The 19,369-nt window shown below is 36.4% G+C and overlaps 1 protein-coding gene across 1 annotated transcript in view; it reads right to left on the bottom strand.

Annotated features, from left to right (window-relative positions):
• Positions 1-19,369, bottom strand: part of LOC306882099 (anaphase-promoting complex subunit 1-like) — a 73,332-nt gene that overhangs the window by 10,385 nt on the left and 43,578 nt on the right. Inside the window, exons 32-42 of the mRNA XM_079436567.1 lie at positions 17,645-17,727; positions 16,713-16,791; positions 13,659-13,733; positions 12,135-12,205; positions 11,864-11,954; positions 11,724-11,777; positions 11,451-11,644; positions 9,263-9,349; positions 8,579-8,696; positions 7,006-7,083; positions 6,854-6,921 (exon numbers count right to left, since the gene is read on the bottom strand). Of these exons, the coding sequence (XP_079292693.1) occupies positions 6,854-6,921; positions 7,006-7,083; positions 8,579-8,696; positions 9,263-9,349; positions 11,451-11,644; positions 11,724-11,777; positions 11,864-11,954; positions 12,135-12,205; positions 13,659-13,733; positions 16,713-16,791; positions 17,645-17,727 (998 nt within the window). The remainder of the gene's footprint in view (positions 1-6,853; positions 6,922-7,005; positions 7,084-8,578; positions 8,697-9,262; positions 9,350-11,450; positions 11,645-11,723; positions 11,778-11,863; positions 11,955-12,134; positions 12,206-13,658; positions 13,734-16,712; positions 16,792-17,644; positions 17,728-19,369) is intronic.

Here is a 19,369-nt window from a genome sequence, read left to right as displayed (position 1 = left end):
AATAAATAAATAACAGTACATACAATCTTTCAAACTGATATTTGATAAAAATTCTAATCAGGGTTCCCACACCTTGGTTAACTTCAAATTCAAGGATCTTTCAAGGACTTTCCAGGTCCAATACTCTCAAATTTAAGGACTTAATGTGGGGACACGTTTCAAGTGAGCGCAAGATACATTGTGTTACCTTGTAAGAAACATTGTTACAGTTTTCATGTGTCAAACATACAGTGGGGCAGTTAAGTATTTGATACACTGCCGATTTTTCAAGTTTTCCCACTTACAAAGAACGGAGAGATCTGTAATTTTCATCGTAAAAAATCCAGAAAATCACATCATATGATTTTTGAATAATTAATTTCCATTTTATTGCATGAAATAAGTATTTGATACAATAGAAAAACATAGAACTTAATATTTGGTACAGAAACCTTTGTTTACAATTACAGAGGTCAGACGTTTCCTGTAGGTCTTGAGCAGGTTTGCACACACTGCAGCAGGGATTTTGGTCCACTCCTCCATACAGGTCTTCTCCAGATCTTTCAGGTTTTGGGGCTGTCGCTGGGCAACACAGAGTTTCAGCTCCCTCCATAGATTTTCTATTGGGTTCAGGTCTGGAGACTGGCTAGGCCACTCCAGGACCTTGAAATGCATCTTACAGAGCCACTCCTTAGTTGCCCTTGCTGTGTGTTTGGGGTCATTGTCATTCTGGAAGACCCAGCCACGACCCATCTTCAATGCTCTTACTGAGGGAAGGAGGTTGTTGCCCAAAATCTCGCGATACATGGCCCCATCCATCCTCCCCTCAATACGGTGCAGTCGTCCTATCCCCTATGCAGAAAAGCACCCCCAAAGCATGATGTTTCCACCCCCATGCTTCACGGTTGGGATGGTGTTCTTGGGATTGTACTCATCCTTCTTCCTCCAAACACGGCGAGTGGAGTTTATACCAAAAAGTTCTATTTTGGTCTCATCTGACCACATGACCTTCTCCCATGCCTCCTCTGGATCATCCAGATGGTCTTTGGCAAACTTCAGACGGGCCTGGACATGTGCTGGCTTGAGCAGGGGGACCTTGTGTGCTCTGCAGGATGTTAATCCATGACGGTGTAGTGTGTTACTAATGGTAACCGTTGAGACTGTGGTCCCAGCTCTCTTCAGGTCATTGACCAGGTCCTCCCGTGTAGTTCTAGGCTGATCATTGATACTCCACGAGGCGAGATCTTGCATGGAGCCCCAGTCCGAGGGAGATTGACAGTCATATTGAATATCTTCCATTTTCTAATAATTGCGCCAAAAGTTGTTGCCTTCTCACCAAGCTGTTTGCCTATTGTCCTATTGAAAGGTTGGAGTCTGATTGATTGATTGAGTGTGTGAACAGGTGTCTTTAATACAGGTAACGAGTTCAAACAGGTGCAATTAATACAGGTAATGAGTGGAGGATAGGAGGGCTTCTTAAAGACAAACTAACAGATCTGTGAGAGCCAGAATTCTTGCTGGTTGGTAGGTGATCAAATACTTATTTCATGCAATAAAAAGGAAGTTAATTATTCAGAAATCATACAATGTGATTTTCTGGATTTGTTAAAATATTCTGTCTCTCACAGTTGAGGTGTACCTATGATGAAAATTACAGATCTCTCCATTCATTGTAAGTGGGAAAAGTTGAAAAATCAGCAGTGTATCAAATACTTATTTGCCCCACTGTAACTATGCAAAAAAGCTTCTTTTTTTTTTTGCTTTTCTTTTGACAGAGATCTGATATTCTATTTGTTGTATTTCTGTTTTGCATAAAACTGAAGAATATTCGGTACATCTTATACTGTATTATAAAATGATATTAACTTTTGCATGGATTTTATTGAAAAGGGCTCATGAAGCCATAAGTTTTAAGATACAGTCATGGCCAAAAATATCGGCACCCTTGGTAAATATGATCAAAGGCGGCTGTGAAAATTAATCTGCATTGTTAATCCTTTTGATCTTTTATTAAAAAAAAAATCACAAAAATCTAACCTTTCATTGGATAATAAGAATTTAAAATGGGGGGGAAATATCATTATGAAATAAATGTTTTTCTCTAATACACATTGGCCACAATTAACGGCACCCTTTTATTCAATACTTTTTGAAACCTCCATTTGTCAGTTTAACAGCTCTACATTTTCTCCTATAATACCTGATGAGGTTAGAGAACACCTGACAAGAGATCAGAGACCATTCCTTCATTCAGAATCACTCCAGACCCTTTAGATTCACAACTCCATGTTGGTGGTGCTTCTCTTCTTTTCACCTCACTCATTTTCTACAGGGTTCAGGTCAGAGGACTGGAATGGCCAGCAGAAGCTTGGTTTTCTGCTCAGTGACCCATTTTTGTGTTGTTTTTGAGGTTTGTGTTTGGATTATTGTCCAGTTGGAAGATCCAATCAAAATCTTAAATTCAACAAAACATACAGTCTACTCCACTTTCCTGCAGCGCTGCAGTTTTAAATTTGTTCTTTTAATTCAGCTACGAGGTCATGCTGTGACGTATCGATCTGCCGTTGGTCACACGGTATCATGTGATGCGAATTCGCAGGCCAGAGTTCACCAAGTTTGAACTTTGGAACGCAGCGAAATGCGAAACTTTTCGCACTGGCTTGCGTTTCCGGTCTGACGCATTTGCATGCATATGAATGGAAGTCAATGGAACGAAAAGTGCAGTGTGACCGCCCCTTCAGTCACTTATTGATTTTTTATCTGTTGGTATTTGATAGAATCCATGATGTCATGTGTCTGAACAAGATGTCCAGGACCTCCAGCAGAAATATAGGCCCACAACATTAAAAATACAGCAGTATATTTCATTGTACACATGGGGTACTTTTTATCCCTGTGTTCACCAAACCCATCTTGAGTGTTTGCTGCTAAAAAGCGAAATGTTAGTTTAATCTGACCATAGAAGCCAGTCCCATTTGAAGTTCCAGTCGTGTCTGATAACTGAATATGCTGGAGTTTGTTTTTGGATGAGTGAGGAGAATTTTTCTTGAAACCCTCCCAAACAGCATGTGGTGATGTAGGTGCTGCTTGACTTTTTTTTTTTTTTAAGGTTTTCTGACCCCGAGACTCAACTATTTTCTGCAATTCTCCATCTGTGGTCCTTGAAGAGTCTTTAGCCACTCAAACTCTCCTTCTCACCGTGCATTAGGACGATATAGACACACGTCCTCTTCCAGGCAGTTTCGTAACATTTTCTGTTGATTGGAAATTCTTAATTATTGCCCTGATGGTGGAAATGGGAATTTTCACTGCTCTAGCTCTTTTCTTAAAGCTACTTCACTAATTTGTGAAGCTCAATTATCTTTTGCTGCACAGCAGAAATATATTCTTTGGTTTTTCTCATTGTGATGGATGATTAAGGGAATTTGGACTTTGTTTTCCCTCCAATTTATATTTCTGTGAAACAGGAAGCCATGGCTGGATAATTTCATGTTCATAATCACCCTAGAGTGCTCAAAATTGTGAATATGAATGGGAGTATACTTCAGAGATATTTTACTCATAAGAATTTCTAGGGGTGCCAATAATTGTGTCCAACGTGTATTAGAGAAAAACGTTTATTTTAAAAATTATATTTCCTCCCATTTTAAATTCTTATTATCCAATGAAAGGTTAGATTTTTTTAAATTTTTTAAATAAAAGATCAAAAGGATTAACAATGCAGATTCATTTTCAAAGCCTTCTTTGATCATATTTACCAAGGGTGCCGATATTTTTGGCCATGACTGTATATGAATATGCTTTTAAGTTTTCTTGCCTCATGGGTTTACATTATCTTAACAAGCAAAGCAATTCAAAATTACATTAAATAAAATATTTGGGCAACAGATCATCACAAATGTTTTATGTTTATTTATGTTTATTGAACACAGTGTGTCTTATGAAACTTTGACATACCATTTTAGTAGATTTGTGCACGCGTGAACGTCATGCAACGTACAACACAAAGTACCTCACGTGGGAAACACTTAACGTAACGCGTAAATGTGCGTAACTAATGTAAATCAAGCAAGTTAGTATGCATAGGCCACAAAGTGTTGGCAAAATGGGAATAATATGGATTTTTTTCCAGAAAACATTTTGCACAAAATAAATTCAAGCACTTTCAATGCTTGAATCAAGCACTTTTCAATTTCATTAATTTTTTTTTTTGCAGATTTACAAACATTCAAGGATTTCTAGGACCCATGGGAACACTGTCTAATAATTTCCCAGCAGAAGTTTATCTAAAAATTAATTTATTAAAGGTCCCATATTGTACACCTTTCTGGAGTTTTATTTTAGGTTTTGATGTCCTTAAGAATATATATTCGCGGTATAAGTACCAAAAAACATCTCAATATATTTTTACAGCTACTTACTCATGAGCTCTGATAATAACAGGTCGATTTGGCCTGTCTAATTAATCTTCATGCGCCTATCTTCTGATAGGCCAATCACAGGTAACTAGGGTCATGTAGGACCGACGTCACAATTACGTCACCGCGCTAAGATATAAGCAAAACAATGGGAAAATTGCCCTGGAGGTTGCCCATTCAAACCAGTGCAGATTCGGCTACATAAGGAGCTAATATCATCTTGTTGTGATGTTGGGTGCCAGAATCGACGTAATACAGCCTCAAATTAGAAATTTGATCGCATACCTGCTGCCACTGCCAGACAAAAACCGACGACAGCTGTGGTGAAACGAGATAAAACGAGCGGACTGGACAGAAACGATCGCCAAAAATGCTCGTGTTTGCAGCCCACACTTCTTACAGGGTTTCTGCAGAGTTTAGTCAGTCAAATTTAAGACTTTTTAAGACCTTTTTATGACCATTATGATTTAAATTTATGACCTACACGAATTACGAAAAATTACTTCAGACAATAACTCAACTCAAGAACACAGAAACAACACTTAACAATTGTAAATTGTAACATTGTAAAGTAACAATTATTTTATGGTTTCAAGCCAGTGTTGCCAACTTCTTTCGATGGAAAGTAGCTGAAGCCAGTTTGAAAAGTCGCTAAATGTCGCCAGATGACGTCTTGCGCTAATTAGCATATTCATGACGTCATTGCGTCATATTGCCTTTTATTGGTTTGTGTGAAAGTCCTTATGCCAAGTCTGTTTGCTGCACTGCCACATGGACCTTGTAGTTCTGGAACGCTCAAACAGAACTACAACAGGCGAAATGAATGAATGCCGCCGCCTGCGCATTTTCGGGGGGGAAAAGGCGATGATAGAACCAATGATTGAACAAGCATATCAATTTAAGACTAGGCTAAATGTAATTTATGACCTTGTATGGAAAATCCAGACGTTTTTATGACTTTTTATGGCCTAAAATTCTTATTATTAAATTTAAGACGTTTTATGACTTTTTATGACTCCGCGGAAACCCTGTTCTTATCAGTAAAGGTTCAATAAAGTATTGTCTTTTGTTGTTATGGGCACACCTAAAGATTTCTTGCATCTCAAGACTGCCGTGTATGAAATAATGTCTGTGTGCATGTGCGTAAAACAACAAACTGATGATTTATATATAATTATTTGTAATTGTATGCATTGATGTCATTAATTGTGGCTGGAATAATATTGTAGCAGTAAAAATAGTTGCCTGCTGAAATTGAAATGTATTTACATCATCATGACTAGATAGACACGGTGAGTTTGTCTTTACGATACATGTTAGACGTGATCCACCTCATAGTAACAGTTCTGTCATATCGTCCATCCTTTGGGTGAAGAGTGTAACGTTACAGGTCGGCCGATCTGGTTTCGTCTGTTAAAGTGAACCTTTTCGACATGTTTCCGTGTTGTTGTTGCTCATGGACGCCATGAAGTCTGGGGGTTTGGCAAAAGGACGGAAGGCGGTGCTCGGGATGGTGACTGAAGGCGGTGACTGAGTTGTTCGGACGTCACATTTTTACGAAAGTCACAGCGGCTCGAGAAAAAACACAGCTACTTTATGCAGGCTGTGTGCACTATACGGTGGACTGACTGATTTGAAACTTATATGGTAGTTACATAGCCCCTAGATCTCGGTTATAATGAAAAAAGCCAGGAAATTTCAGTTTTGACAATATGGGACCTTTAATGTCCTTTCGGAGTAAAAACAAAAACGGTTTCCTAGTATAATTTAAAGCAGGACACTGTAATAAAATATATTTTACAGTCAAGGAAGACTGACTTAATCAAATAAAATAAAAACCCAATTGCAATTCTTCTCCTTTTAATTAATAAAGGTAAGTTTTGTGTGACTCGTGTAATTCTATTGTGTAAATTACATCCCGTTGATTAAAAACCTGCCATCTTATCTTTTAATCAAAACATAAAACATTACTTTTGTATCTGTGAGGTGTCCGTAACACATTTTCTCTGCGTGTTAACGTCAGCAATTATGACTGTTGAATGCCTGACTTGACTCTTGGTAATGTATTCCACCACCACCCCCCCACTTCCCCGCCTCAAAACATATGATTTCACTATCAGTCGACTATCGGCAAGATTCGAAAATTCCGATTCGACTATGAAAATCCTTAGTAGGGGACACCCCTAGTATATAATATGCAAAAATTCTGTGCGCATTGATACTTCAGTACTGAACAAAATAAACAAACATTTTTTTACTGAGCTTTTCGCAGTGCTTTCAGGGATTGTCTTATCTTGATGAACATGTGTGGTGCTCTCTTAGATTGCAAAAAGAAGTTACATAACATTAAGGCATAACATTGAAAAAGCATTCACATCTGAATGGCTATGAGGCCTTAAACTACTAGATAGTCGTTTAGTTCGATTCCACCTTGCTTAATATACATGCAGACTTACTGCAGATGTTGGGTTCCTTTACTGATGTCAATGTTCAGCTCCCAATATCTTGGACCTTTCACCTTAATCTGGATGCAGAGAAAAAAAAAAACTATAACGTCAGATTTAGGGAGTTTATATGAGCTGTGCTTGGAAGTGGTTTAATTTATTACCCGTTTCAGAAGGTTAAGTTCAGGCAGCATGGTGGGAGCCATCAACTCCACGGTCGTCTCTTCGTACCACTGCGTCTCCTATTAAACGCATACCACATGCATGCACAAACAGATTAGAAACCTAATGTCTTGCATCACAATGTATACGTTCACTATGTGTGCCTCTATGCCTGCGTGAACAAAGACGTCTTTGTAATTGCTGTGAACAGCTGGTTCCCTTCCTTTGGCTGGCGTCATTTAATTGAAAAGATGAGTCCTCAAAGCAGCAGGGGAAACATGGTCAGACGTCACGGTCAACCTTCAACAGTCCTTCGCTGTGTTTATCACCTAAGAATCTCTTTGATGTAGCCTAATAGCCTCACACGCAACGGGACGGATAGATGTTGGGATGTGGAGCTATGTGCTAATTGCAGTCTTCATCAACAAATGGCGTTCAAAGCCATTTTAGCAAGTCAAGTAAGTAAGAAAATGTGGTTTTGTCAAGAATTGAAAAGGGATCATGAAAGGTTTCAGTCTGATGTGAAATCATTTTGCAGTGCACTTTTGAGGAAGCTTTTGACCCGGACATGGAGGTCGAAGGTCAAGTTCATCCTTAAGAGCATCATTACTTATCCCAATTGTGACTCTTCTTTTTAAAATATATTCTTATTTGCCATTATTGACACAACCTTTAACTTTTATCCACCATTATATCACTGCATTTCACCACAAAGAAAAGCTATATTACCTACAACTATAGTCTAAAACATATGATTGGCTTTTGGTTAACATTATTTCCTATCACACACCCAATCTAGTTCATCTGAGAGGGAAAGTCATTTCAGAGCAGGGTGATTGTTGTTAGCTAAAACTAAAAAAATTTTTAATTGAACCAAACATGGAATAAAATGAAAAATACATATTAGGTGAAAAATTTAAACTGGTTTCAGTTAAGTAATAAAAATAAAATGTAAAATCTAAATCTAAAAAAAATTATATAAAAAAAAAAAACAATAAAATGACAAAAAGCACATCACAAAATTACCAAAAAAAAAATGAATTAAGATGAAAATTGAAATTACAAAAATCAAAACTAATTCCAAATATATATATTAGTATTTAAATAATGCAAAAATTTAATTTTTTTCAGAGACACAGCAAGTTGCATTTTTTGCATTTCATTGAACAATTACAAAAACTATTTTTCAGAACATGTGTGAACTAAAAATGTAAAAATGGTCTAAAAAAAAAAAGTAAACATTAGATTAAAAAATAAACCTGAATAAGATTAAAAAATAGAAATCTTACCTTGGCAACTAATTGAAATAAAATAATTTGAAGTATGAAAATTATTCAAACTAAAATAAAGCTAAATAGAAATGTTTAAAAATAAAAAATAAAGAAAATTACAAAAGCACATAAATTAAACAGAAGTTAACATAAGAAATGAAAATATAAAAATAAAAGCCAATTCAAAAATGTAATAAACACCATAATAGTACATAATTAATACTAAAAAAACACTGGGTTTCATTGTGAGTAAGTGTATGTTTTGAAAGACCACATCAAGGTGTGAGACACGTGCAGCACATACCTTGTAGGTGACATCTAGCAGAGCGTAGCAGGGTTTGAGAGTGTCTACATCTACAGGCACCAGCAGACGCGGTTCTGCTGCAAGCACAGCCAGGTGGCGCAACGCCTGAAGGTGATACCTGCAAAGAGGAACAAGAACATGTGTTTAGAAGAAACAAAAAAATGATGATTTATACTTCCAACCTTAAACTCAATCCTATACACCAGCCTGACAGACAATCAGTTGTAGTTAAAACTCTGGAATATGTCTTTCAATTACTGTCAAGTGTTTACTCTCATCTCTATTCTTTTTTTAGTAGACGAAATATAGTCTCCACAGAAAGTACTGCACGTTTATGCTTAAAAATGTCTATATGTATTGTGTTATTTCAAACTGAAATGTTTCATCTGAAAACTGTGTTTGTTCTTTCTTTAAAACAAATGGCACTTGGTCTGATAACTTATCTAATGCAACATCATTCGCATGTTTTTAAGTGTGAGAATACTTTTTGGGCCCAGTGTGTAACAGGACACTTTGACACCATGTAGATATGAGCATTTAATACACACATACTCATGATTCTGGATAACAAGTCTCATTTACAGTAAAAATGAAAGTGGTTTTCCTCAGAAGTGAAGACAATACAGCTATATTTGCTCACTGTGTGTGTGTGTGTGTGTGTGTGTGTTAGCAGCTGTTGTCTACCTGTTGTCTGTGCTGTGAGCAGGAAAATGAGGATAAAGTGCACAAAGGAGGGCAGCAATGGCCGAGTTGGAGGTGCTGAGTGTGTACCTGTGGGAAAAGCAAAAGTATGTCATAAATATTAGGTTTTTGACTTTTTTCATTTTACCATTTGAGAGCGCAAAACATAAATGAACAATGCATGTGAATTGATGTTTGAAAATTAGTGCAAAATAAACAAAGGACGCACATGCTGCATATTCAGTTGTCCCTGGAGGCAATATTTCAGAGCGCATGTGACGTACGCAATTGTGTAGCGAGGGGGAAATTGGTCATCCATTGTTCACCAGTACTATTTGTGCTCTTTCAAAAGGCCTCACTTAAAAATAATGGGCGAGTTGAAGAGTGCACTCGAACAGGTTCTGACAGGATGAGAGGCTCTTACGGTGCCTTTCATTGACCTGGTTAGAGGTCGCCTTATTTCTCTTTAAAAACGCTCAAGAGCTTGTGTACCGGCCCACCACAACACCTGCAGCTCGCTGCTTCACACATGCATGTACAGTTTTTATATGCAATTCTTCTCATATCTATAGCAGCAATACAGACAGGGTGGTGTCTGACATTTTTGTATAAGGTAAATTATGCACGAGTTTAAAAAAAACAACAAATATTCATTTTCATGTTCCAAAACTAGAAATTTCAGCAACCAAAAATTCAGCCGAAACAGTCATTTTTGGTTTTGGCTGAAATAGATTTGGAGGGCCAAAATCATTGTCCAAAACAGCGATATTTCATTAGTGTTTCTCCATGTCAGTCGATTTCATGCTAACAATGTTGAAAAAACTACAAGACGTAAACTTGTCAGCCATATGGACGCTAGTGCTGATTTAACAATATCAAAACTGATATGGATTCTTAAACCTCAAGATGAATATATTAGTCGATGCTGTTTACGGTTAAGGCATGAATTAAATGACAGATTGCTGTAGCACCTCAGTTTAAGCGATCATCTCTTACAATTTACTACTAGTTACGGCACAAAATAAGCATGAATAAACATCAGAAAGTATGTTGAAAGAAACAGAACGACTTACTGAAATGTATCATGTCTCATGTAATCGCTCAATCAGTGTTGCTACCGTGGAAAGACGGTATTTCATTCATTTTTCATATATGTGCATCACTATTCCAGACTAATATGATTTTCTTTCGTCTAAATTTAAACTTGTGCATGAAGAAGCATAATTACAAATTTGACATCAAGGCTGAATCTCATGCATTGTGTGACCGAATGTAACTCTGGATATGCAGAAGTGTGAATGATATGAGAATGAGCGAATGATGACGGCATTCCTTTGTGGATGAACTTCCTTTAATGCATTATTTAGCAGAGGATGAAATGTGGGGTCAAAGGCGATAAAGGCGGGATTTCATAACAGAGGAAGTATTATGATAAAGGATATTATCGCAGTTTAAAGTCAGGGGACAAAAACACAATAATGCTTTATCTGTGGTTATAAATAGCATGAGCTGTAGCTGGCATGTTCTCACGCTTTGCTTGGCCACATACCAAAAACCTTTGTCCTGAGGAATCATTGATGTCTGTGTGGGATGAGTTACAAGTCCTAAAACATTTAGTAAGTATTTTTCAACTTACAGTTTAATTGTCCCAAAGTCAATGGGTTTTTGGCCCGAAATAAGTTCTGTTTGCACTCAAGATATTTTCACATTTTATCACACATCAGTAATATTCAACTCATGATTTTTTTAAGCTTTTATGTGTCTTGAAAAAGGCAAACGTGGCAACGTAGATGGGACTACAGAGGTTGTTGGTAACTTATTTACTCACTAATCGGCTTCAAAATCCTCTTTGTGTTTACATGTAAAAACATGTAAGAGTCCTAAACTTTTGCTGGCCACAGAGCTTATTTTATGCAATAATCCAAAAGCCTATTGGCTTTTTGTCAAGGGACGCAAGGTGATGCTAACTTCCAGATGGACTACAAAAATATATCATCATTGGAGCACTCTATACTTAGGGACATAGGGTTGTTTAATACACTAAGAATGGGCAATAGTAATACTGACGCTTAGAAACACTACTAATCAAATGCATAATAATGTCAATAAAGTGAACTGAGGTGCTGGGTAGTATGGGTAAAGATGGACTCTTTTATACATTTCCAAATGACAAAACTCAAACTCAGCTAACCTCCCTCCACCCAGGAAGAGCAGGCCCAGAGCCATGTGATGGGCCATATGGAAGCCATAATTCATCTCGCCAAAGGTGCGTTTGTGGAGGAAGCGGCACAGCTGCAACACTTTCAAGTTCCCTGAACCAGCCATCACCATTGAAACTGCCAGGAGGACCATGCTTAAACACGTCTGCAGGTTATACTGCCCTGTCTGGAGGAGACCGGACATGTGTGAATAAATATTTGTGGTTACATGACGATGTTCTCCTTCAATGCAAACAAATGCTTACCACTGTCGCCGTGGAGGTCGTCAGACACTGCATGAAATTTCTGGCAAATTTGTACTGATGGAGAAAGAAAATATTAAGAATATTCAGAGAACTTTCCGAAAGATCTCAAATCTGTAAGTGGGAAGTAAACTTCCACTTACTAAGCAGTCAAAAGCATCTGAATTTGCAGACCCAGCAAACCGAAATCCCACGGCCAGGCAGCCTCCAGCAATTATATAGTCATGAGCTTGACTGTGGAAACAGTGACAAATGTCTGCCTTATTTCACTCAACCAGTCATCAAAGGAACAAAAACTCATTGGAAAGTCATAATAGAAAACACCTCCAATATGGGCGAGAAACAGTCTGTGGGTATGAGGATCTCCTATAAATCACACGATCAAAACATCATAGAGAATCTGCTGCTACTCACACTAAGGTCTCCATGTTGAGATCCTCAGAGATGGACGTCTGCTCCTGGTTGCCGATGTTTTCTTGGATGATCTGAAAACGCAAAGCTTATTTTTAGTGTTAATCATATTAAGGGAGTCTGACACTGTGTCTACATGACATGTCACATCATCTCTGTTCACTAGCAATGAGCCAAATTAAGTGTAAGCTCAATGCTAGAAACAAAGTCCCTTTCAAGGAAACTCTGTTCACTTGGAGGCCATATTTGCAACGCTTTCGGAACACAAGACTAAATCTAACTATTTGAATGGGGAAATGTTGAAATCTTCTTGAGAAACTCACAATTAAATAGCCTTTTACATTTACATTTATGCATTTAGCAGACGCTTTTATCCAAAGCGACTTACATTGCATTCAAATTACAATTTTACATTTTATCAGCTCTTGCTTTCCCTGGGAATCGAACCCATGATCTTGGCGTTGCTAGTGCCATGCGCTACCATTTGAGCTATAGGAAAGTCATATTGCCATATAGCCATATTGCACACAGCAGTTACTTCCAATCATAGTAATAAGAGTGCACCGTCTTGGTAGATCTATAATCTTTGGCTAGAAGTCAGTCAAATGGAAGATTTTTTGTATCCCGCTTTATGGTTTCTGTAAATGTCCAAAGGAGGAAGAAGTTTTCCGTTGACCTACATTGACAGAATTTTCAGCATTCAAACATTCCAAACATTATCGTCAGTGATGATGTCATCAATATTTAAATACTGAATTCTGATTGCTCTTTTCTTTTTGTATGCTAAAATGAGAAAATAAAAGCAACTAAATTAACAGAAACTGTCGGTTTTTAACCATTTCGGTGTGATTTTCTAAAGATCTGCAACAACTGCAGCATGGTCAAATGACTTTACAACTAACAGACACACTTTTTTTTTTTTGTTAACAACTGTTTATGGAATTTTATTCTGTGGAACAGTAATGCAAAACAACAGCTGTACAAATCAGCTGTACAAATTTAGAACCCACCCCTTGGTAGACTAAAAAAAAAAAAAAAAAAAAAAAAAGGTTAATTTATATTTATATATATATATATATATATATATATATATATATATATATATATATATATATATATATTAATTAACATTTTTTTTTTTTTTTTTTTAGTCTACCAAGGGGTGGGTTCTAAATTTGTATATAAATTCATAGACAAATAACAATAAAATATTTTTTACAAAGATTTTAGAAAAGAAGACACAACATTAAAAGCTGAATGCCATGAATTAACAGTTTGAGATAATGTCTAACAAATACACCGTCCAGGTTCGCTAAAAGACGCACTTCTCAATGACCTGAAGTGACCAAACAGCTCTGCGTTTTGCAACACAACCGTTGCTAAATATTTGACCAACCTATAAACTTACAGGGGAACGGGAAGCGAAAACATGACCTGAGGCAAAAATGTGCTTCCTCTTGAGAAACTAGTTGGAAACAGGACGCAATATTGGATGAGTCCCTGCAGTGTGTTAGACCTCTAACGTACCTGAGGCACATTACTGGTCACCCAATCGGCGTTGGGAAAGATCTCGTCCCACATGATAAGACATCTGGCCAGCGTCTGTACAGAGAACAAAGACACAGATACTAAACACTAAGAGCTTGCTATGAATAAACAGTTTACGTGGAATTGTAAAATAGGAAATATTTGTACACCCCCTTTCTTTTGTAAGAATTCATGTTTATTGGTTAAGGCCTTTGTGACATAGGCTCTGTTCAAAAAAAACAAGTGAGCTGGCTTGCCTACATGGCAGTTGCCTTCTAAGGAGCCATTCATATCAAATGCATTTGTGTTTAGAAACTTGAGATGCAGAAAAGTGGAATAAAAAAAAAAAAAAAAACGTTTTTAAGTTTAACTTATTTTTAACTTGACAGTGTTCTAAAAACGAGGCACTTGGGCACAAGATGGAAGTGCAATGGTCAAATGCATCCGTCTAGTGCAGTGGTCAACCAATATATTGACAAGGCCATTATTCGTCATTTTTTAGTCAAGGTTTCTTGTTTCACAGATAAGTGGGACTTTTATTTGGACTTTTTTGATTTAAAGCATAAATCTGTTTATTGTAAAGATTTATCTATCAAGTTCAAATAATTTTTTTAAGTAGATTTATTTTCAAATAATTTATTGATTATTTGATTAAATATTATGTAAAATAAATAGAGAAGTATAACAATTTTTGCAATAAAAATCAGTATTTACTATCTCATATTGATATCGTATTTAGGCCTATATTGGCTTTAAATCACTGGTCATACAAAAATCCATACAGGTCGACCACCAATGTTCCCTCTAAGCTGTGCACGTGCGCGGCCGCACAGAGAAATAATATGCCGCGCGCATGCAAAAATGAGTTGGGAAAGCTATTTGATTGTATTCTAGTAGGTAGAAACAAAAGAATTGCAATGCTCGGGTAAACCGCTATAGAGCTGCTGCCTCTATAGAGTTAGAACCGGTGAATGCGGTTTACAGGTTTCATAAAGAGAATGATGTGCGCCAAATGAGTTGCTGCAGAAACTGTACTTCATAGGCATGTTTAGATAGCTATATAAGAATTCACGTAAAAAAAAAAAAAATCATATTTAACTTACAGATCTCAGTTTAAATGCTTCCGTTTGTTTTCTATTCTCTTCTATCAGTTGAAATGCTTCAGTTGTTTTGATATTATATTATGTTAGGCCTATATTATAATCCTAATAAATAATTGACCTTGTTTTTTAATGGAGTCACTTATGCTCATCAAGGCTGTATTTATTTGATCAAAATACAGAAAAAAAGAAAGAAAAAGAAAAAAACAGTAATATTGTGAACTCTTAGGCTATTGCAATTTCTAATATTGGTTTTCTATTTGAATATATTTTAAAATGTAGTTTATTCCTATAAAGCAAAGCTAAATTTTCAACATCTTTACTCCAATCTTCAGTGTCACACGATCCTTCAGAAATGACTCTAATATTATGATTTACTATCAGTGTTGAAACTGTTGTGCTGCTTAATATTTTTTGGAATCTTTTTTCTTTTATTCTTTGATTAGGCTAATAAAAAGTTTAAAAGAACAGCATTAATTAAAAATATAAATATTTTCTAACAATATGAGTCTTTACTATCACTTTTTATCCGTTTAACACATCCTTGCTTAATAAAAGTATTCATTACAAAAAAATAAAGAAAACAATTTTTTTTTAATAGTTGTGTCTATTATAACATTTCTATTTTGAATAAACACTGTTCTTTTTAACTTTTTTTTTCCTCAAAGAATCCTGAAAAATATCACAGGTCCCAAAAAATATTAAGCAGCACAACTTTTTCCAACATTGATTATAAATCAGCATATTAGAATGATTTCTGAAGGATCATGTGACACTGAAAATTCAGCTTTGCTTCACAGAAATTATATTTTAAAGTATATTAAAATAGAAAACTTTTATTTTAAATGGCAATAATATTTCACAATATTATTTTGTAAAATAATATTTAGTATTTTTTATCAAATAGCCTTGATGAGCATAAGAAACTTCTTTAAAAATGTACTGATCCCAAACTTTTGAATGGCAGTGTATTCTGGTAGCCTAAAATGTACATCATTTAGTTACATCAAGGGTCCAATCAAATATAAAAAGCACATTAAAGTTAAGAGTTACACACTTGTTTGTGTGCACGCTGTACAGGTCTGGTATAAAGAATGCTTTTGCCCACTACTTTTATTTGCTATGAAGTGCCAAAAATGTCATTTTGTTCAACTATATTATATTAAAATTTACATTTTAAAAAATCATTTATCTTATCTACATTTCAATGTAAAACTACAACAAAAAACCTTTACTAGTATGGTAAAAGCGTGTTGTCAAGCTCATGGCAGAAATTTTAACTGGCGTATAAATTACATAACATACACAATATTACAGAATATATTTTTTTGAAATTAGAATGAACTATTCATATTGAGACTTTTTAGTACTGAATGAATTACATTTGTAAACAACCATCTTGGACTTGATATTTCAAACTGGTATTTGTGATTATATTATTTTAATTTGTCATAATAATCATTAACACACTGGTTTGTAGTGCAAATAGTTTTAATATTTCCTGCACTTTGTAATTCTGCTATTTATTTACCTATAGCGACTAATGAATTGCAAGTCTCAAATTCAAAGAAAATGGCTTCTTTCCACATTGCAAAATAAAGGGGATATGCAGTACTCCTGTTGAATTTGGTCAAACTAATATATCTTTAAAGGCAGCATCAAATGTTACCTTTCGGAACATTCTTACAATGAAGGCAGCACTCTAGGTTTTGGAAAGGTTTCCTAGTCAGAAGGCCAGAGAAGAATCTGAGAAGGAAGTGACCTTCCTGTTGGTTAACCAGCACAACAGGCTAAAATGACCTCATATGTTGCCTGAAAGGCCATCGTAAAACATGAGAACACTTGGTCAAAAAGTGTGACTGAACCCAATGTGAGGTGTTAATGTGTAAGTCCCTGCGAGCCCAGAGGCCCGAATGAACTTCTGATGGCTGTCAGCCCTGTAACGCTCTCTCACCCTCAGCAGCAAAAACTCGGGCTTGATGAAGTCCAGCAGGAACATGGTGTCCGGGGCTTTCAGCCAATCAGCTATAGACCTGGAGGGGACCAGAGAGACAGGTGTGAATGTGAGAGAGCAGACTGAACTGAAAGAGGCTTGCACTGAACATAAGAGCTGAAGATGAGGAAGATGTCAGCCTTTTTTTACACAGAAAGAGACCTTCATGATTCACAATGAATAATGGATTTTACTTTAAAGGTCAAGAGTGTGATTATTGGGAAATACTCTCTTATTCTGGATTATTGCACACAGACAACTATATCTAATTTGTAAATTGACTTTCCAAAGAGCGTAACACTTGAAAAAATTGCTCTGTTTGTTTGAGAAGCCTGTCGATTTCTACATCAACCAAAGTTGCACATTTGAGGCAAATGGTTTGCTCAACAATTAAAGACAAAAGTGAGCAGAAGGGGCAGTAAAGCCGTAAAATCATAATATTTGCAATAGCATTTGTTGCTGATAGTGTAGCGTTGTTATTGTTAACTAAAATTAAAACTATTAAAAATCATTTTCAGCAACTGAAAAAGCTGAAATAAAATACAATCTAAATATGAAGAATGATTAAAAATGCAAAAAAAAAAAAATTTGTGTCTTGGCAACTACCTGAAACAAAATAAGTATTAATATTAAAGCTATACAGAAATATTTCAATAATAAATAGTAAAATTACAAAAGCACATACAATTTGTACAATTTAAAATGAAAAGTGAAAGTATAAAAATAAAGCCTAACAACATATTAATAACTAATAGTATATAGATAACTCTAAATAACACTGCTAGTGGCACAGAAATGACATTTCACTTTGATGCTTAAAGTTACAATGTGTTTCTTTGGTTTTTCCATTTAGAAATGAAACTAAAGTAAGTGAATGAAGAAACAAAACTCACCTATTATTTGTTTTCAGGTAAATCATGGCGAGGGCAAGTGTTGCACCTGGACAGGTCACGTCCACATTGATAGTGTCACCCTCCTAATAAAATAAAATAAGACCGTGCAAGGGTAAGTTTACTACCATACTAATTTATTAAAATATAAATAAATACAAATTTCTGTAGATGCCATTTCAGATATTATGCATACCATCTAATGCATATGCATACCATAACTGCACTTCGATCAGTTATGCTGTATAAATTTATTCAAAACTCAATTTTAATTTTACTTTCTTAAATTCAAATTACTACCCTGCATTTGCTAACTCAATTCTAAATTCAAATGCATGTATATACAGTGGGAGGGAAATTATTTGATCCCCTGCTGATTTTGTATGTTTGCCCACTGACACAGAAATGATCAGCCTATAATTTAATGGTAGGTTTATTTGAACAATGAGAGACAGAACAACAACAAAAATTCCAGAAAAACGCGTTTTAAAAAAAGTTATAAATTGATTTGCATTTTAATGGAGTTAAATAAGTATTTGATCCCCTATCAATCAGCAAGATTTCTGGCTCCCAGGTGTCTTTATACAGATAAATAGTTGAGATTAGGAGCACTATCTTAACCCTTTAAAACCTAAGGGTAAAATAGGTCATTTTTACATATTTTGTTTATTTGACTGTAAAATTCTAACAGAATGTGCTATTTTCAAGTGCAAGGTGTCATTTTTTTCAGAAAACAGATGGCTTTCAAGAAAGTACAGTTTTTGACCATTAATGTCGTGTGGTGAGTTTGTAAACAGAGTTTAAGGGACTGCTCCTAATCTCAGCTTGTTACCTGTATAAAAGACACCTGTCCACAGAAGCAATCAATCATTCAGATTCTAAACTCTCCACCATGGCCAAGACCAAAGAGCTGTCCAAGGATGTCAGGGACAAGATTGTAGACCTACACAAGGCTGGAATGGGCTACAAGACCAACGCCAAGCAGCTTGGTGAGAAGGTGACTACAGTTGGTGTGATTAATCGCAAATGGAAGAAACACAAAATAACTGTCAATCTCCCTCGGTCTGGGGCTCCATTCAAGATCTCACCTCGTGTAGTTTCAGTGATCATTAGAACGGTGAGGAATAAGCCCAGAACTACACGGGAGGATCATGTCAATGATCTCAAGGCAGCTGGGACCATAGTCACCAAGAAAACAATTGGTAACACACTACATCGTGAAGGACTGAAATCCTGCAGCACCCACAAGGTCCCCCTGCTCAAGAAAGCACATGTACAGCCCGTCTGAAGTTTGCCAATGATTCAGAGGAGAACTGGGTGAAAGTGTTGTGGTCAGATATGACCAAAATCCAGCTATTTGGCATCACCTCAACTCGGCGTATTTGGAGGAAGAGGAATGCTGCCTAAGACCCAAAGAACACCATCCCCACCGTCAAACATGGAGGTGGAAACATTATGCTTTGGAGGTGTTTTTCTACTAAGGGGACAGGACAACTGCAACACATCAAAGGGACGATGGACGGGGCCATGTACCGTCAGGGCCAGGGCATTGAAAATGGGTCGTGGATGGGTATTCCAGCATGACAATGACCCAAAACGCACGGCCAAAGCAACAAAGGAGTGGCTCAAGAAGAAGTACATTAAGGTCCTGGAGTAGCCTAACCAGTCTCCAGACCTTAATCCCAAAGAAAATCTGTGGAGGGAGCTGAAGGTTCGAGTTGCTAAAGT

The sequence above is a fragment of the Barbus barbus genome, assembly GCF_936440315.1.
Source record: "Barbus barbus genome assembly, chromosome: 16".
NCBI classification, from domain to species: Eukaryota; Metazoa; Chordata; class Actinopteri; order Cypriniformes; family Cyprinidae; genus Barbus; species Barbus barbus.
Note: the sequence above shows the minus strand (reverse complement) of the source record. Positions and strands in the feature narration are given on the sequence as shown.